The following is a 21602-nucleotide window of genomic DNA, read 5'->3' as shown; positions in this document are numbered from 1 at the left end:
ATCAGACACTGTCCTTATGTTTCTTTGCTTGTCGTTAGTCCAGTTTGCAATGCACTGAGCAAACTTCCAGCTATATTGTGGTGGCTTGTAAATAATCAAATGTGGACAGAACAACTCAGTGATCAGCAGCATGAGCATTTACCTTTGCAAATGGAATACAGTGACATGTGTCAACCAAGACAGCAAGTCTGACCATCTGATCCTGTTAGTTGCCTATCAAGCATGGTTAATAAAGATAAATTCTAACCCGAATCTTCGCGGGTCGTATAGTGGAAAATACTGACTAACCAGAAATCTCAAAATGTGACACTGAACAGACTGTTTTGAACATTTCTGAACATTATATCACTGGCTCTCTTATGATTATTGAAAGATTTTACTGTTTTTTCTATTTTGGTGCTGCAAACTCCAACTGTGCAAAGACTATTTTGTCATCAGTGTAAATGGCAACCATTGGTGTGTCATTGGTGGTATAGTCATGTTTAAGTGCGAGTCTTTGAATTTGTTGATTCCATTTTGTGTGGACCTCTTGTATATTACATTATTAATATGGCTAAGAAAAAAAAAAAATGTTAATATGTTTTTCCAAATGATTTTGTGAAAGTAACCTATGAATAACTTATGAATGGTTTCAGGATTGGAGGCTGGAACTGGAAAGACTTCCCACGTCTCCACAGCAAGTTTCATGTTGGTGACGAGTTATTGAGCATCAACAGCCAGCCTGTGGAGAATGCCAGTTCGGCCATGAAGATCCTGAAGCATGCTTCCAAGCCAATGGAGGTTGTGGTCCGTCGCATCCCCAATGCCAAAGTTTTTGAGATCAGGAGGTCAGCAGAGGGGCAGAGCCTTGGAATCAGACGAGAAGGAGGAACGGGGGAGGTATGGAGGCAATGAGAGAAGCTGTTTCTTGTAGGGAACATTAAGGCAACTTTTAGATTGTGTCAGGAAAGTTTCAGATTGCATTATTTTGACAGTAACATTCGAGGAATGAATCAAGGATGAATATCAACCAGGGATCTGGCTCTTACACATAAGGGATGAAATGCCTCCAAAGTTACATTTTTAATAGCAAAAGAAATGCAACTCTGAGAGAGAGAGAGAAGATGCATGCAATGCATGATTCTTCAATACCAAATTTATTTTCTGTGTTATTAGCGTCTACTTGCTCATGTGTAATAACTTCTAGCAAAATGATTGCCATTTACTGATCAATTATCACTGTATCATGGATTGTCTGCATCATTTCTGGTGTTTCTGACATCTCAGACCTTCTTATAAGCAGGCTGTCTTCAAAGCACTCCCTGGCACTCCCAAACATCAGCTTATCACACCAAAAACCAGGGTTCAGTTCCCCACATAGGTAGTGTGTGAAGCCTACATCTGGTGTCCCTCACTGTGATATTGCAGGAATTTTGCTGAACCAGCATAAGACCATACTCGCTCACTCACTCACTTATGTATTGCTTGTATTAAGTTGTTTTTCTGCAAGTTCTAAATGAATGCACACTGCTCCAGCTTGTATGTGTTCCAAAATTCTTCAAGACCTGCTCTTCCCATTTTCTGTTCCTGCCTCCCAAAACATTTGCTCAGTCCTGTTTCTATGATTTAACTTTCATGCAGTTCTATCTGCAACTGAGTGAGTTGAATTTGTAGCCATTTTGGGTGATATTCCAGTTGTGTCTTAGCTTGTTGTGGGAGGAAATGAGGAGAGCCTTAAGTCATGCAAATGTCACATGTTTACCGTGTCTGTGAAACCACAATCACAGGTTTAGTGCTGACATGACAAGAAACATAAGGACAGCATCTGATGTCCCCAAGGGACACAACTCTGCACTTTACAGGACATGAATTCTTGCATCCTATACGCATTAAAAATTGAAAATGGCTGCAACAAAATTTATTGGTGCATCCATAGGGACACACAAAAATTCCACTCCAGTAACAAGAAGATATCACTGAGTTTGTTACAAGCTGGGTAAAAGTATCATTTACAGTTTAACAGTGGTAATAATTTATGCGAAGATCATGATACATAAGTCAATAACTGTGTTAATAATATTTAAGCTTCAGGGACCCCCATTTTGTTGTCCAGAACTTCTGAAAATTAAAAGGGTTCCAAGGACCCTCAAATACAGGACTCAAGGTAAATCCCTGCAGAAGAAATTGAAAACATCAGAGAGCAGCATAATATGGTGACAATATATTTTACTGTATCATTGATCCAAAATAAAATTAATTAAAGAATTACTAGTGACGTTTTATGACAGGTTTGAATGTGTTGCAATGGGATTTTCATTTGTTGATTTTGGTGCATGTGTTTCAGATTCTGTATGTTGACCCAAATGGTCTGGCAGCAAAACATGGCCTTTTGTCTAGAGGGGAGTGTGTGCTGAACCCTGGCAATCTCTGTACCTGGTACATGACCGAGATAAACAGCAGACCGGTCAGCCTCTTTTTTAAGGATCTTGAGGTATGGTGCCATCATCTGACCAGAATAATTATGTTATGTTCTTTTTTGAAAATGTTTCAGGTTGTATGCTCTCATTGAGATACCCCTATCTCAGAGTCAACCTCAACATCAGATACCCTTTTTTCTGATGAACCACATTGAGACACCTTTGTCTTAGTATGAACCATTTTGAGATACACATGTTTGCGAGCATAGACTGAATGCTGGTGGTCTTGTTTCAGATTGAACACAGATTGAATGCTGTTTGCCTTGTTTCAAACTGAGCACAGACTAAACGTTGTTGTCTTCTTTCAGATTGTTCAGACTAAATGCATTTGGTCTTTTTTCAGATTGCACATAGGCTGAATGCTGCTGACCTCATTTTAGATATATGAATTCATTTGACCTTGTTTCAGATTGAACACAGACTGAATGCTGTTGGCCTGGAGATATCATTTGTGGTCCAGCCGTCAGACTTCATCACTGAGATAAAGAAACAGATAAAGAAGATGAAGAACTACAAGAGCTACATCCCACAGTAATCAATCATAAAACTCTGCAGTGTTTTATGCATTCATTTGCTTGTGATATATGTGTTGCTATTCAATACTCTGTGCTTTCATAATGGTTAGGCTTCTAGGTATCAACAATTTATTTGACCTTAAGTCTTCATTAGCTACAAAATAGAGTCAAGTTCTGCAGTACTTTATCATCCCACTGTACTAGAGTCAGAAGTGTGCATCATTTCAGAAATGTTTCAAAAGTTTCCTAACAGACTTGATTTGTGAAACTGTTAGGAAACAACTTTGACTGGACTACAGATGGTCATTATATATTCTTGGGCAGTGATTGAGATTGTTACAAAGTTAGCAGACCAACCACTTGATATTAATGGTTTGAAGCAGGGATTTATTTCAGGAAAAAGTAAATGGTTCCAGAATTTATGAAATGAATTGGCCTCGGGCGTTACAGAAAGACAGAAAGAGACGTCAAGTTGTTCCCTGTGTATGCTTGTGTATTTCACCGGTGTCTTGTATACTTCTTTTTTGTATTAGTCTAGAAGCCCTCCAAACACTTTCTTAACCTGCCCCAATATTTCCCTAGGCATTCCCATACATTGTTCAGCATTGAAAAACATGTTTGCTCCATAATGTTTCGAATTTTTTTTGGGTGTTTTGTGTTTGTCGAACAATGAGGATTTTATTTCTAAGTAATGTTAAGTGGTTCTGTATATTCATAACTAGCTAGGCCTTGTCTGGTATTTGGGAACAAGCAAAAAGGTTTCCTCTGAACTTTTTGTTTGTAAAGGTTATGTTTCAATGGACTTTGCTGATAGACATGGTACATTGTGAGGACAAAATAAACACCGCTCACTAATACAAACTTTGTTACCTTCGTCATCGAGAGAGTTTTGTCTCCATTTCCTAATGTTTAAATGCTCTTCAACCCATTCATTGTGGTGTTCCGATGATTGAAAATAATAATAATAACAAAAAATTGATCGAAAGTAGGATTGAAAAGAGTTATTGATAGTTAAAAACATATTTTAAATCAATCAGAATTTTGTTGTTTTAGTATAACACACTTGAATGAAGGAAACTAACCATTTAATTTGACAAATATTCACGTCCAAACATGAGCTCAACAGTGTTAACTTTTAGCCACTTTTTTTTGTTTAATTATGATTCCAGCAACTTCCTTGATTTACAGAATTAGTAATAAAAAAAATTAATTATTAAAAAAATGTAGAAAGTAAAATTATTGCACTTTAAAATTTAGATATTGCTAGTGAGAAAAAGCTTGAGAGGAAAAAGCCCCAAAATTGGTGATTAGATTAAAAATGTATATATTTCAATTATAATTGGAAATCGTTCTCCATAGTTCATATCCATATACATGTAGTGCTTCAATATTGAGTTCTGGGATGTTCCCTAACTTTCTTTTGTTTAGTATGTATATTACTTTCTGGAATGACTACATACATAGAAAAAAAGTTAAAGATGCCTGATTCATTCGTATTTAATAGTTGATCTGTCATGATGCATTATGAGTGAATGAATCAGTTGTAAATTCGTTTCAGAAGCATAAATCAAGGAATCTCTCAGACATGAGAATTTTCCGCGGATTTCCGGGAGTTTTTATTTTTGTTCCATAATGACCGTTTTTTACATCAAGGTAAATCTGCGATAAAAAACTCAACAGAAATGAAATCTTTATGAAAGTGTCTCAATTAGATATAAACAGTAATGAAACCTTAATAAAAAATGATTGAATCAGTTAAAGCTATCACAATATTCAAGAGTAAGAAAAGTCTTTCTACAGAAACATGCAGTTCTGATCATGATTCACTTTCACAATACTTTTAGCTTTTAATCAGATACTTTCATGGCTTTGAAAATGACCACAGTCTACCTATGTGAAATGCTTTGGTTTTGTATGTTGCAATTGATTGATGTGTAGTTGTAGATTTCAGTGTTTATTTCACCACTGCTGGTCACGTGGCTTGTATATTGCACTGATGTTGATGAGTTGGATGCAAGGACCAGGGTCCCATTTCGCAAACCTATGGCAGTGGTACAACTACCGTAAACCTATGTTATAGCATAGGATGTCCGAAAGTCGCCATGCTGTCATAGTGGTGATAGTACTGTGAAATGAGTCCTTTGGTTGTATAGAACTAGTGTTATGTAATAGGTCACTGTATGTAAGCTTATGTTATATTCCAATGTTGATATTTTACAAAGATCGAATTTATTGCTAATGTATACTTCATACCTTTCATTTTTGCTTATAAAATTATTTTATATTTTGTAGTTTTGTTCTTATTTTAGACAGAAAATTTTGACTGGATGACAGAGTAAACATTCTGTTTCTTTTTGATGCTGATGAACCATCAGTATGTCTAAAATAAGTAGCTACGAAGTTAAATTTGGACTCAATGGGTTACCTGGAATGAAATCCAGAGTTATATGAGTGGAACATAGACTAACATTTGTGAATTGTACATCAGAAAGAAACCTGCATTGTTCAGCTTTTATCAACATTAAACCTATACAAATGCTTACATTGCAGAGATTTTGATGGTACTATCAAAATATGTCACAAACATGATAAATGATGCTGTGACTTCTTAATCATGAATGTGTAAGTATTAGATACTTAAGTGTACTCATTATTCCATAGGTGCTGAAGTGATATGTTGTTATAGACGCAGAGCGTATTACCATGCAATTACATGTTTGTCTCGTTGATATATACGTCAGTAACAACAGTCTAGTTTGAGTGATTTTGCTTGAATGCACAAGATGAGAGAATTCTGATGACTTCATAATAATGCCAAAATAAATTTTTGAAATTATATGCCAAAAATTACTAAAACCGTCAATTGCTCAAGTTTCATAATATTTGCATTTTCTACTCACAGAGTCTCTTTCATGGAGCATCGTAATAAACCATGTGTATTTCAGGTGTACATTTCACATTGATATCACAGCATCATGCTGAATGCAATTGCCTCTGTGTATGTCATTGACGCTAGTTGTATATTTGAGTGTCTGTGTGACTTTTAATTGTATATTTTGCTTTGCTATTGACAAGATTCTGGCCTATTGAAGGTGATTCCTATTTCACACTTTGAAGTTAAGACTTTATAGTGGTTAGGACCTGTTAATTATGTATTTTAAATGTGGGAGTATGCCTGTATACAAATTAAATTACACCAACCAGAAACTGTTTGGTTTTATGTACTTCTTAATTTTTTGTATTGCCTTGCATGAAACATAAATACTGGTACATTAATTCACCTTTGGACACTTTGAATTACAAGCCTGCACCCTCTCTACCTATAGATCAGCTCTTGTATAAAGAAGAGAAGGATTTGATATCGATATATATGTATATTAAATGTCCTAAATTGTCTCAATTTTTTTAGATTTTTTTAATCTTCAGTTTGTAATTGTGTATTTTGAACATGTTGAAAATATATACTCATATAATCTGGAGGGACAATATACACTGGCAGGCGAAAGAGGGAAAATTACACTGGTTTGACATTGGTGCTTTATCTTTGAATGATGCATATTTTTTAACTTTGAACTGGTACCTTTATTGGGTGGTGACAATTGACAGGACTTTTTGTGTAATATTTGATTTTCTATTCATTTCCTTCTACAAGCTCAAAATAGTAAAGCGTTAGGCAAGGGTTCAGCTTAGGGTTTTATAACTGGAGTAATATTTTGTTATAGCTGTAAACTGTATCCAACAGAGTTATTTCCCTTTGACTGCCATTTTGCATTAGAACTCGGTCCAGTGCTTGTATAGTGTTCAAAAAGTTTCATCCTGTGCAAAATTTGACTTTTGAATAAGAGTAAAAGCTACTAATGTTTTTCTGCCAGTGAGATGTCAAAGTTTCAAACAAGATTTTGCTCGGCTATATTTTATCTGGATGATACAAATAAAACCAGTGTTAGGGTGTTAATTTTTGTCATTCATTCTTCATTTTTGTGGTTAGAGGGTTGGCTTATCGTGCCAAAGACCCAGGTTTGATTACCCACATGGATACAATGTGTGGTGTCCCCTGCCATAATATTTCTAAAAGCAACATAAAGCTAAACTCATCCTTCATTTAGACCTGCCCATTCACTTTCATTTTGTAGGTAGATAGAGAGGGATGTGCAGTTTTCTGACCTTGTACCTGAAACTGATGCATCCAGCTTACCAACTGATCAGAAAGTTCACCAGACCTGGGCCTCATTCCTCACAGCGATCGTAACCCTAAAACGATTCTAACTCCCATAGTTTAACATAGACTTACAACAGTCATAGCACTGCGATCGCTTTGAGGAATGGGGCTCTGATCTTGTGTTTAGGGTTTATCTGTTGTTCACCCTGTCGAAAAGATAATGAATTCTTCAAAAATGATGCCGGGAGGTACTGAGACCAACCAATACATATGTTTCCATATTGTATTCAAGACAAATACACAACAATTGCAAGGTTCTCGGGCTGGGAGGTATTAAGAGGTATTAGCCATGTTCCACCAAGCAGTCTTAGTACTAAGATGATCATACATATGGGAGTTACCACCTTAGTACCAAGATTGTGTTGTTGAACAAAGCCTTGAATCCAGATCAAGATCCACATCCACGTCCACAAAGTGTTCGTAATGCTACTACTAATCGTGACTTCATGATTTATCATTGTGTTATAAATATCAAAGCATTTTGAAAGTTTTGGGGATGAGGACCCAGCTGTCCAACTCTACCTGGGTATACATTTTTGATTTCCAAAACTGAGTGCTGAATGGAAGATGGTGAATTTATTTACCAGAACCATTTCCCAAGGCGATCTTTATATCAGAGTTGATCGTAAGTATGTGAGTTACGATTAACCTAGGGTTGGATTGTAATCATGGAGTTTTATTGTTATTATGAGTTTGTATGGCATATTGGTAAGAGTACGCCCGTACCCCTGTACCCTATCAAAAAAAACATTGCAAACTGACAAAAATGCCTCACCCTAAATACACTAGAACAGGTATAAAAATCAATCAGTGAACTTACTTCAGTGTTGGAATATTACTATGCGAAAGGTAGAGGGTAGTATGGGCAGAATTCTTTCTGTCACATGATTTATCATGGGGCTGGGTAGTCGTAGGGGTGCCTGGTAGCTAATTGGGACTCAATCACCCCAAATACCCATCACAGTCCTACAAGATTTCTGTTCTTTTTCGCCTTGTTTTTGCTATCATGCTGCCAAGGCATCAGTGGTTTCTTGATATTAATTTTAATAAAATGAGTTGAATATTTCATGTATTATATCCAAGTTCAATTTCTATTTAATGTACAAAGCATGCAATGTAATCATTACAAAATATCTGTATGTGAAAATGAGGGAAATTCAGCATCTGTTGTCCTACCTGCTCATGTCTCCTTTGTAAATTGTGTTGGCAAAATACAGCAGATTGTGTTCATGCACTGATGGGGCACACTCACAACTCACATCAAACATATTTGTCTTCATGTCTTCTCAATTTACAATTTTTTGTGATGTTATGTTATCTTTTTATGTGAAGGTGACAGCTGTGTTCCCTTTCTTGTTTCCATCAGTATATACATTTGATATGCCTCATGTGATTACTGCTAGTTTGGTCCAGCACAAAACATTGAAATGTATATACTTGTTTAATCACGATTTATCAAAATACATCTGATCATAATCAGTTATTATTAATATCTGTGAAGGTCGAATGAATGCTGTTTGTGTCAAAATGAGCATTCTGATTCTGGTTTTCAATATGGCAACAACGAAGATGGTGGTTTATATTTGTGCATTGAAGTTCCTCAGTCATGATTGTGCCATGTGTCATAAAATGCTTCAACCATAACTGCTTCTATGTGTCATTATCTGCTTTCATCATGAATGCTTCATCATGCTTTGATATATTTCAGTAATGACTAATATGTGTCTAAATGTGTTTCAATCGTGATTGCTTCAGTGTGTCAAAATGTGCTTCAGTCATGATTGCTCCAGTGTGTCATCATTCAACCATGATTGCTTCCATGCACCATATTATGCTTCATTGTGTCATATCCTTAAATCATGATTGCTTCAATGAATCACAGTGTATCAATCATGATTTTTCCAATGTGTCATAATATGCTTCCTTAAATCATGATTGCTTCTTCGTGTGAAAATGTTTCAATCATTATTGCTTCCATGTGTCATGATGTTTCAGTCATTATTTCTTCAATGTGTCATACTATGCTTCAGTCATGATTGCATTTTGGTGTCATCAAGTCCTTCAATCATGATGTATCATAATGTTTCAATCATGATTACTTCAGTTGTCATGATATCAATCATGGTTGCTTCATTGTATCATAATATGTTTCAATCATGATTGCTTCAGTATGTCATATGATCCAAGGTAATTTTATGTGGTATTAAGTGTTTCAATCCTGATTGTTTCCAAGTGTCATAACATATTCATCTAATATATATGTTGTCTCATGATATTAGCTTCTATCACAATTTGATATATGTAAACATTTAAGATGTACATAATACTTTTAAGATCTTTTTCGCAACCCTGAGTTTTGGGTGTTGATTGAGAGGGAGTATGGTTCTTTTTATATAAAAACAGCTTTTAGATAATTCAATCATGACCTCGACCTCATTTTAATATTTCAGGATTTTTTGACAAATTTACCTTTTTTATTGTTTGATGTTGATTGACATGTAACGAGTTTGGTCACAAAAAGTGGACCCTTGATGTCTGTTGACCCGGAGTTTAGACATGTAACAGTTGGGAGTATGATTTATGGTTTTTGTCATTATCGAAATCATTGTCAGGAATTTGATTAATCATTCTTGTTTTCATATTGAAACTGTAAAGAAATTCATGTTTGGATATGTCATCTGAGGGAATATGTTTGGAATACCTTGAAATACATTTGAAAAGTGGTCAAATGTAACACATCTTATATTTGTGTATTCATGTGGGAGATGTGCCAATTTGCTCTCATCAGAGGGATAAGCAAAGTCTGGGTTCTAGACTACCAGTTGTCAGAACTTCCATTATTGTGAAAGTCACAGTGGCTGAGAGGGTTAGATGACTGACTTTGCCTGCTGGCAATCAGGTGTGTGCTGAGTGTGTGAGTTCAGTCAAGGAAGGGACTCGGCAGAACAAAGGTACTGGAGTCAACTTTACAGGGAGGGTGTGATCCCAAATATAACATGTGTAACATATACCTTGAAGGGTTAATGATTGAAAATGATTGTGGCCACATTTTCTAAATGTCTTGTTGCTCTTTGCCATTCGACATTGGGAGTGTGGGTGGATTTTTAAAGAAAAGCATGATAAAAAAAAACTGTAATATTTTCACAATAAATTACAAGCAATGATGACATGAAAATGTTAGATCAACATTTAATGTTCTTGCTTCCCTGGTACTTGTAGAGGAAGCATGGAAAGTTATTTATTCAGAAAATGTTGGGAGCAAGACATTTTTGTGTAGCTTTGTCTCTGTAGTTATTGAGAAACATTTTAGAAAGAAGTGTAATTGTCATTAACTTGTATTTCGAGATATGTATTGGATGTAGTTGTGATGGATTGACTTGTTAATATTCAGGGTTAATGGATAGGGGAGGACTAGTTTGGATATAGAAAATAACCTGTGATAATCTAATCTTCAAAATGTGTGAAAAATATGCCAATTTTATTTCTTGTTTATGCATATGCCAGTCGTATTTTTTCAAGAATAAGAAATAAAACAAAATTTGATTTTACCCTTTCAAAAAATAAAATCCTAATGTTTTTAATGGCCAAAGACGTAAACTTAGATTATTTTTTATTGTTATTGGCTCCGTAAACACTCCATAAATTGCCAAAAGAAAAATACTTTTAGTATCTGAAAGGAATATTACTACTACCAGTGATATTTCTTCTCCTGCCTGGTTTTCTTCCGACAAAGATGTGTAAAACAAGAAATTAAATTAGTCTGGCCTTACCTTGAAATAAAAAAAAATTGTTCGCTCAACATGAAGAGTATTTGAAAAATATGACATGTTGTCTGTTCATATACTTGCCTGATTCCCCATTTCATAGAAAACATGGTATGTCTTTAAATGCTGACTGACAGAATTATCCCATTCTCACTGAATATTCAATGCTCAGTTCCTAAGTATCACAATTATATTTCTTCAGCTGATCACTAATATTATTCATCAAGTTTCATTAGACTTTATTCAAACATTTAAAACAAAATGCACAAAAAATGAAGGCAGCCATGTTTTTTTAAAAATACTTTTCTTGAAATGTGCATGTTTTAAGGTGAAAGGGAGTTTAAGGTTTGTGGAACGAACCTAAATTGATGGAAATATCGTTATATTTAATATAGCGATATCAATTCTTCTGTACATAGCAACGTAAGGGGTTGTATCGAGTTGTCATATTTGCAAAAAAAGATAAGCCTTTGAAATACCTCTTTTGAAAATGATCAGCGTTTCACAATGTGCTCATTTATTTAGCACCTTTGAGAAACAGTTTATGTATTTAAATTTATCAGGGGTTGATGAGTTCTCTGGATTTAGGCACTATGAAAATGCCTAAATTATTATTATTGTTATTGATATTAGAACAGTTGATAAGTTTCAAAATCATTAAAAATGTTTCAGATTTTCTGATATAATTATTATAACACTTTGCCCAAAGAGTCAAAGACTACAGACTCTTTCATATTACTACAGATGTTTATTCTGCCACGGTAACCATAGCAGTATGAAAGACTCCAGTGGTCATGAACTTTTTGGAGTTGTATATCCAGACTGTACTAAAGTCAGTTTCTACTTTGCTTTCTGTAATTCGTCAATATTTGTTAAAGGTGTTTTTCTTTACAACATGCCCCCTAATGATTCCTGTTCTTGCTATTATGAGCTCATGATTGCTATTTTTATATGAAATTCATATCATAAGTGTATGTACACACAATGTCTAGTGGTAGCTTCACGCTGATGTCTGACCTGATTGTCTTTCAGCGATTTCACAACACTGAGCTAGTTGCAGAGGCAAGTGGGGACAGTCGTTTCCACAATATTCCACTCAATCTTTCTTGATGTTGAACGTCTGCCATTCAATGGCCTCTTGCACAAACAGCTTTTTTTTTGTTTGAAATGGAATCTTGTGGAAACAGTTATTTGGGGTGGGAATAAGTAGAATTTGTATGTGAATACAATCCCCAAACAATATTTAAGATGGAAACTGTCAACTGGATTATGAAAATATCTTAAAAATACCCCAAGGAACTAGAAATCAGATGGACTAAAATTGCACCTCAGAAATGATTGTCTTGTTTGTTTTTTGTTTAGTTTAGGGGGGTGGGTGTTAATTTGGGATGACCAGTTGACATCACTTAACAAATTCACAATTCACACACTGAAAATGCTTTAAACACCTTCCAAACAAAATTTATTTGGATTAATAGCTATTCTCTTGGAAGATGGGTGCATTGGGTGTTAATTTTAACCCATTTCAGTGTTGTATATATGTTGATTTGTGGGGTTTGGAAGGACAAATCTTGGTCCAAAGACCTTATAGTGTAGCATTGGTACTGGTTCCTGACTTCATGACTTTTGTATGTCTGTGGAAACGGTTGTCCCAAACATCCAGGTTCAGTGAAAGATATAGGTGTAGATGGTGGCATTTAAAATGCGAGTGGTTACATTGCTTACGTTTTGTGCAGACTTTAGTTGGGTAGAATGTGTTGCTATTTGAGTCGTTGTTGAATAAATTGCTTGACAAGATTAATCTTTGTTCTTTTTTTTCATTTTGAATAATCCGTGTTGGTGACTAAGGAATAAAGAAACAGCAACAGTTATGTTGACCCAGAGCGATACATTTTCATGGGCAAGTTAGCATAATCTAAATCGATTTATTTTGGAAACCAATATACTTTAGGGTATTTCTGTAGAGGATTTGAAATGGGTTTTTTTCGGACGTTTCAATTGAATGACACATACTAAGACATAGTATATCCTGATTTATCACAGTGTTCATCCCTAAGGACAAGTTCTGCGATTAGTGATAGCTTTCAATAGAAATTAAAAAAGAACATCAATATGTGCAGAGACTGAAATGATATTGAAGTGTGAATCATCCTTGAACTCAAAACGGATACAAAGTTTTCAAAATGAAAGTCATTTAATACATGTTGAAACACTTGCAAGTTCAAACTGCTAACGTGGTGACTTCAAAAGACAGAAATATCCTAGTAAGGCAAAACTAACACTAGCCGTTTGTCAGCCTGACCAGCAAATTCGTCCATAACACTATCAATGTTAAGTTTGAAGTCACGGTGAATATGAAGCAAAGCCAAAGATGTCAGTCGATTTTCGTGGAGATTGAGATACTCTCAGTGGCCTTTTGAAAAGCATTTTTGCGTATTAGGGTTGAAATAATAACAAAAAAATACGGTTTAGGGGTAAATCTAATTGACAAAATTGTTGTATGCAAATGCATACTTTGCATAATAGAAGTTACGCCCATATAATCAGCGTTTCAAATAAAACTTCTGTACCGTTGTTATTATTCCAAGTTTGCTTGTCTACCGCTGCTCTCAGCAATATGGCGGTCGACATGAGCATCTATCTACACGACTGGGAAATGATTATATGACTACTTATGAATTCATTCAACATCTTACTATGCTGGTGCAATGGAGCAAATACAAATATCGTACTACACTGGCCCAAAAAAGAAACGCATAGGTGAAATTCCAATGTTATGAGAGATGATTTATTAACTTAAATTGCACAAAAAGTAATGGAACTTGAGCAATGATAATTCACACGGGTATTAACAAATGTGTGTCAAGACATATACAATCATTCACAGTGGTATTAAGCGTCTCTATTTTCCATGGCATAGTGAGAAAGTCAGTATCTGGTGTGACCACCACGGGCATCAATCACTGCTCTGCATCGCCTGGGCATTGACTGTATAAGACGTCGTATCCGCCTTTGTGGGATTCTTCTCCACTCATCTCGCAACGCATTCACCAACTGTAGACGTGTCTGTGGCTGCGGCTGTCGACGTCGTAACCGTTTACCCAATTGGTCCCATAAATGTTCAATTGGGTTCAAATCCGGCGATTTTGAGGGCCATGGAAGAACTGTAATGTTGTTGTTGGCAAGGAAATCCGTGGTAATGCGTGCTGTGTGCGGTCTTGCATTGTCGTGCTGGAAAATTTCCCTTCTACCGTCAATTGTAGGAACAACATGACGGTTCAGAATTTCATCCCGGTAGCGTACAGCATTGAGATTCCCTTGCACACGCACCAACTGTGTCCCGCCGTTCATAGATATGCCTCCCGACATCATTACACCTCCACCACCGTGTCTGTTGACCTCACGAACGCACTGTCGAGCATATCTCTCATTTCGACGTCTGTAAACACGCATCCTTCCATCATGTCTGTACAGCAGAAAACGTGACTCATCGCTGAACCAGATCCTCCTCCAATTCAAGAGGTTCCATGCCCGAACGTTCCTGCACCACTGAAGACGTGCACGACGGTGATGGGGATGCAGAACAGGTCCTGCATGAGGTCGCATAGGTCGAATTCCATGCTCTCTTAGGCGATTCCTGATGGTTTGTGGAGAGACTCTACGCAGCCCAGGAACGTGATCAGCGGTATACGTAGCAGTGACGGCCCGATTACGCAGATGAAGCACCCGGATGTAGCGGTCTTGTGCTGGAGTTGTCACCCTTGGTCTCCCACTCCTTGGACGGTCTCTGGTCGAGTTGTGTTGCGTGTATCGTTGCCAGAGACGGGAAATCGTGCTCTGCCTCACATTCAGACGTCTGGCAACTGATGACTGACTTTCCCCAGCTTCCAGACGTCCAATGGCTCTATTTCTGTTTTCTTCATTTAACCTTGGCATTTTTCGCGTCGCATAGAAAGAAATTCGAAGAATGAATCGCAACAGGACCTGTCCCCTTTTATAGCCATCATAATCAAGATTGAGATCCTGCATTTGCACGTGCATAATGCTTTCAGATTTTCCCACGTGCAGATTATACAAAGCGTTTTCAAGGTGCTGTGGTGTGGCGAATAATCACCAGAGGTTGTGTTTGTTTGTCTGTTTTGGTTGTATTGACTATAAAAACACTTAATATTTACATTAATTGTCATTCCATTCCATATTTTCCGAAAAAATCTACTTTAAAAATGAGATTTCAGCTATGCGTTTCTTTTTTGGGTCAGTGTAGATACAGCAGTAATACTGCAGCGAGTGGGCAGCTTAGTGGTCTAAGCGTTCGCTCATCACATCCCTTCCCCACCTGGACACAATGTGTGAAGCCCATTTCTGGTCTCACCCGCTATGATATTGCTTTAATATTGCTAAAGTGGTGTATACTCACACACAGCAACTTGAAAAAACAATAAGAAAAGAACACAATACAAGAAAAAGGGTGTTTTAAGGACCAGATTGTCCCTTTCTCTACAATCCCGCCCTCGTACCATATAGCAAACTGTGTCAATATTTTAACGATTCATTGTTAACATTTACTTTTGAACAAAATTCTGCAAATATTCTCAGAGTTTCATTAAGTATATATTTTGTGTTTATTAGTTTTCAAGTTACATTGCAATTAATCGGTCCGATTTTTAGCCAAAAGAGGGATAATCAACAACAGGCTCCCTGCCCAAGAAGACTATAAACGTGGTTTTAATGAATGGACAGGAACTGAACGTGGTGCTCTTGTAATGGAAATACGTGAATATATATATTTGTAAATCCTACACTGGATTTGGAATGCTTTATGTCTGATAAATTAATTTCTGCTTGCCACTGTATACTGTGTTTTCCGTGAAATATGCTACATTTGTCAAAAAAAAATCAAAACAAAACAAAACAAAGCAAAAAAAACAAAAACAAAAAAAAACCCAAAACGCACAAAAACTTCATGTGCTGTGAACCGGCTCGGTGTTCCCACCCCACCACATCTACCGAAACAGAACAATTGTTGAGATGTTGTAAACATCTGTTGATTTCAACTCAAGCGTATGCCCCAACACATATATCCACCTTAATCGATTCCCCCTAAACCCGAGAGATTTTCATCAATAAATATTTCATTTTATATTGATTTTATAACAATTGTTATCGTTTGTTTCCTCAAGAAAATGAATGACTAAGCATCCTGTCAAATAATATCGCTTTTGGGTTAAAGCCCTCTGAGTAATATGGATGACTTTTACACATTTCATGACTGATGCGCAGAGGCCGTTTTCAGTTGTCAAGACTCCGAAACAAAACGTGCCACAGTTTCTCTTAATGGCTTGTTTGATAAACGCCTTTACTACTCTGATAACGTTCATTAATATGAGTGAGTCGGGGAGGTTGTGACGACGACGGTGGAGACTGTATTGGGTCATTGACTATTTATCGCAGTCACTATCAAGGCTAAATGCGTTCCTCGTTAATCTATTCCAAGCAGCCATATGCGGACACACCAATCAAACGCCAGGGTTGATTAAACGAGTACATGCGATATATTCAGGTACGTGATTCTTGAGTCGGAGGCCTGTTAGACTTCTTGTACTGCTGAAGTGTTCTCGTCTACTTCATCCGCTGAAGTGTGTCAGTGGTGTCAACACCAGTCGGATCATTGCATTGAGGATCTGGTTCTTAAGGGGAGGAGAAAGGAATAGCTCGTCTTTGAATGAAGATCTGTGGGTAGTTTTGTAGAAGTACAGACTAATTACAAGGTAAGATGTCATGGTTCGCCGCTCATTGGTATCGTTCAGGAATACAATGTTTTTATGATAATGTTTGTCGAATACCGATACCTGGTATGTCGAATACCGATACCTGGTATGTCGAATACCGATATCTAATGGAAGCCCATTAATCCACAACCCGAGAAGACCCGGGTTAGAATTGATGTCCAGTAACCCATGTTTGTCGGAAATGGCGACAAACGGTATTGGGTGGTTAGGTTTGCTGACTTGCTTCATACATGTCATCGTAACACACTTGCGTAGACCGATGCTCCTGTTGTTGATCACTGGATTTTCTGGTCCAGACTCAATTATTTACAGACCGCCGACACATAGCTGTAAACTGTATGTAATTGAATAGTTCCTGTTGCTTTTAATTTTCTATACGTTCACATTAATATTTGTTGTTTTACGCCGCACTCAGCAATATTCCAGTTTTATGGCGGCGGCCTGTAAATAATCGAATCTGGACCAGACGATTCAGTGATCAACTGTATGAGTGTTGTTTTACGCAAATGGCAAGTCTGACCACTCGATCCCTGTGGTCGCCTCTTACGACAAGCACGACTTCACCTGACCAAAAGATAGAAACAAAGAAGTATGTGAGATACTTGATAATTATGATAGTGATGGTAGGATATTTATGTAGCGCACATATCCATAAACTCGAGCAAGGCACTGGTATTTGTTTCTTTCGATCACTGGGTGTCAAGGTCTGCGTCACATCGTATTATCAGTCTCAACTACCTGGGGAGTATACAACTCTTGCTGTCACTAGGCGCTCCGAGTTTTTTTTTTATTGTGGCTCTCTCATCCTATCGAGGTACCCACTTCACAGCTGGGTGTTTACTGCATGTTACTGTGTCCGCAGCTAGGTGTATGCAGACATTCATGTGGCCACTATCAGGTCAAATACCAACGGATTCGTGGGTTCTTTTAAGTGCACAGTGTTGTGTATTGCACACTAGGGCTTGTGACATTATGCGGAGGAGGCGGTTCTCTCGCCATACCAAGCCGTCGATGGAATGTTCTTGTGCTGATGGCGTGTCATAGTGATGACGCCGCCGTTGACAAATCCGGGCCCTTATTCCCGAAACGTTCGTTACCCTAAGTATTCTTAACATTGATAGTTGCCAATGTGTTAAAAATGGGCTTAAGAGGTTCGTAGGGTTACGAACGTTTTGAGAATAGCTAGCCTGTGCCTGAACTGGATCTGCCGGATGTTGCCGTCTTCGACCGGTGTCTTGACTCCAGGTGTTCCTCAACATCGGTGGTCTTAACAATTTGCTGATGTTGGTATTGCTGCACTCGACAGTTCTTGTCATTCTGGTCATACCGATCACGCTGTATCGCTGCGAAAGCCTTGGTATTTTCTTGTTAGTTTTCATTTGTTTTTTGCTTGTTGTCTAACAACGGTATTTATGACTAAATCGTGCACATGCATTTGGACCAATGTCCCATAATTTCGTTTTTCATTTTTATTGGTGAAGGATATTTACACATATTCATGCAACTAGTACATGCTGAACGCGCTGGTTTTCCCCTCGATGACTGGATGTCAATCTCAACAACACACCGTATGACCAATCTCAGCTCCCTCTGGATCATCCTACTCTTGTAGTCACTAGGCGCAAGGAGTTAATGTGACTTTCCCATTCTTACGCAGAACTCATTCACCTCTGGGTGGACTAACACACATAGTCACTGTCTATGTTTACTTCACGCTGATGCACCCGCAACTGGGTGTATTCACGTATTCACGTGGTCACCATCTGGTCATTTACCAACGTATTCGTGGGTTCTTTTAAGTTCATAAGGTTGTGTACCGTACATTAGCGGTTTGACAATTCTGAAAGAGACTGTTCACATAGGTGACCCTAAGATTTTTACATCCGATCACAGGCGGCTCGAACCCCGCACCTCAAGCCCGCTGGGCCACTAGCCTGGCTCCTTAAACAGCATGCAAACAAACTCAAGATGCAGCAAAAGGACTATTAGTTTATCATACCATCTGTTAGTGTCCGTTTTGAACAGTATTTGCAATTAAAAGGTCAATACTAACATTGTTTCTACTTTAAATAATAGCCATCGGCTATCACAGGAAACTAATTTCTTAACTGTGCTGTAACCGGCAGATATCATGGACTGAGGAAAGCACAGCACAGCATCATTCATTCCCAGGACTCTTATCAAATAGTCGATATGCTTTTATGGCCAAATATCCAAACCATATTCACTTAGCAAATAACCGAGTCATATTCGGCTCTTTCGGCTTCTTGAAAGGTAACGATTTCCGCTTGTGTACCACCACGCAGTAATTACAGGTAGAACCAAATATTTGCCAGGAACAATTAATGGCTGATAAATCTCGGAAAGGGAATTCCAAGTAGCAGGGCCATGTGTCTTGGAGAACTCCAAGTCTTATCTTTCAGTTCCAGAGTGTCCTATAAAACCCATATTCTCTTTGTAGACTAAGAAGTGCTTTGATTTAGTTCTGATATGGCTTTCTGTAGTGTACGTGTCTTAAATACTGCAAGGGAGGGCGATGATCAATTTGTCTTCATGCTTCCTTCTGTACAAGGATAATCACTGCATGAAAGAACGATGTCTACATTTAGGGTCGTTGTAATCGATTTTCGTCATGTGCAGTTCACTTGCAAGTAATTATGTCATGCTGAGATTGATCTGAATAGTCTGTGGATGTAATTCATGTGACGGCAAATTATTCCCGATTAATGTCTCCTGTTGGCAACGTATCAGCATTACGGCGGCAGTCTGTAGATAATTGAGTTTAGATGAGGCAGACATGTGATTGACAGTATGAGCATCGACCCATGCCGTCTCGTCTTGTCACCCTTAAAGATCCTTGAGTAAGAACTGATCTTCAGTAACCCATGCTTGTCGTGAGAGGCGACTAACGAATTCGGGTGGCCAGGCTTGATGACTTGGTTGTCACATGTCATCGGTTGCTTAGATCGATGCTCATGCAGTTAGTCACTGGATTGTCTGATCTTTTATTTACAAAGAGGGTCTTGTCGCTGGAATATTGCTGAGTGTGGCGTAAAACTATACTCACTATTGGGGTGCTGGCAAACCAACAACAACGTCATCAGATCTGACTACACAAACACCTGGCCACTTCTTCCTTTCAGTAAACGATGCTGGGAGTCAGTTCTGGCTCGAATTCCCCAAGGTATGTATGTTCACTGTTTACTGGATACAGCACATTGAGGTTAACGTGAAAGCTTTGTGTATGCTTTGGAATGCAGAATCCACGAACAGAAATGGTAACAGTAAGATGCATGTATTATGCTCTAATTGAGACAAATACAATAAACAAAAAAAAGAAAGAAAAAAAAGAAAAAAAAAAAGCAGCCTCCATCCTCCGTCGCACTCCACCTCCTCATTGCCAGCAGAGGTCTTCGACACCGGTCATGGGAAAGTGTTTTGTGTCTTGCACTAGGTCTCGGTCATGTGGTCTTTGCGGTCTTGGACAATACGTTGGACAAGTGCTTCCTCCAAATTCGATTAGCAACCGTGTGGTGTATCACTAATATTGCGACAGTGCTTAACTGCTTCATATGCACGCTAGCAGCTTAACATTGTGTATTTTCTGAAAATTTACGTCTTGTCATGTCCAAATATATGTATTTTGTACTGTCGTCTTTTCAACAGTTCAGAAGACTGCAGCGCTCATATTGTGCTTTTATAACTCATTTATACCCACTGCGCTTCGCAGAATGTGAACGTGTGTCCCATAGCTTTAGAGATATTGAAGCACCTGATCTGCATGTCCAGCATGCTTTGGCACAACAGGAACAATATGTGTATTTTGTATCCAAACTGCCCTTATATTCCGTCGGTACCTTATCTATGCGAATGTGTATGTTAAATATCCCCGCACCCGTGGGAACCGGGTTGGGATTCGCCTTCAGCAGCATGACATCTATATCAAGACGTGCTGTGAGTATTCGTCATCATACAAAACTAATGATTAATATTATGAACAACTTCCGACAGTATCGGGTCAACAATCCACTGTAGTTGTCTCTCATGGCAAGTTATCGCGACATGTGAAGATCAGGGTTAGAACTGATCTTCAGTAAGTAACCCATTTAAGAGGTGACTAACGGGATTCTTTGGTCACGTTGTTTGACTTGGCTGACACGTAATTGAATGACAGTTGCGTAGATCGATGCTCATGCTGTTGATCGTTGGTTTGTTTTAGTAGGGATTAAATTATTCGCAGACCCACTGGCTGGAGTGTGGCGTCCCGCAACAAACACACTGATAATGTGTCCCCGGTCTTTCACACGATTATTGGGCAAGGTGGTCTGGTGGTTAAATCGTTAAACAACCGGGTTCGACTCCGCACGTATGTACATTGTGTGAAGCCCATTTCTGGTGTCCCTCGCTGTTGCTAGCCATTATGCCTGCTAGACAATAAAATACTTCGCTTGTACGAAATTTGAATGTAGAAACTATGCCAAAAAAATACAAAAAAGATCAAATACTGTAACAAAAAATAGGTAAACATGTCTGAATGTTCAAAATATTTTGTTTATGTTCAAATTACATAAAGAAGTCATCGTTACGCTGCTAATATGATGGGCATCTTATCAGAGCAGAATCTTGCATGATTTAAAAGTATATCATAACTTGTCGGATAGAGTGATATATATTAGAAAATGACCCCATGAAAATTCACAAACCAGTTCGGCCAGCGACTTTGATGATTTTCTGGCCCTATTGAAGTTTTACTAGCCACGGGCTAGGGGGCATGTGGCCAGTTCGCACAATGAATCTCAGGAGAGAAAGTTGTACGTTGGATTGGATTGGCTCTCTTGCCCCTCGTTTATACATAGCTT

The 21602-nt window shown here is 37.9% G+C and overlaps 1 protein-coding gene across 1 annotated transcript in view; it reads left to right on the top strand.

Moving 5' to 3' along the window:
• The window catches only part of LOC137264875 (uncharacterized), a 45753-nt gene extending 32998 nt beyond the window's left edge, over positions 1–12755 (top strand). The window contains exons 7-9 of the mRNA XM_067800222.1: positions 636–879; positions 2324–2470; positions 2866–12755. Of these exons, the coding sequence (XP_067656323.1) occupies positions 636–879; positions 2324–2470; positions 2866–2991 (517 nt within the window). The 3' untranslated portion in view covers positions 2992–12755. The remainder of the gene's footprint in view (positions 1–635; positions 880–2323; positions 2471–2865) is intronic.
• The last annotated feature ends 8847 nt before the right edge of the window (positions 12756–21602 follow it).

Source organism: Haliotis asinina, chromosome 15, assembly GCF_037392515.1.
Source record: "Haliotis asinina isolate JCU_RB_2024 chromosome 15, JCU_Hal_asi_v2, whole genome shotgun sequence".
Taxonomy (NCBI): domain Eukaryota; kingdom Metazoa; phylum Mollusca; class Gastropoda; order Lepetellida; family Haliotidae; genus Haliotis; species Haliotis asinina.
Note: the sequence above shows the minus strand (reverse complement) of the source record. Positions and strands in the feature narration are given on the sequence as shown.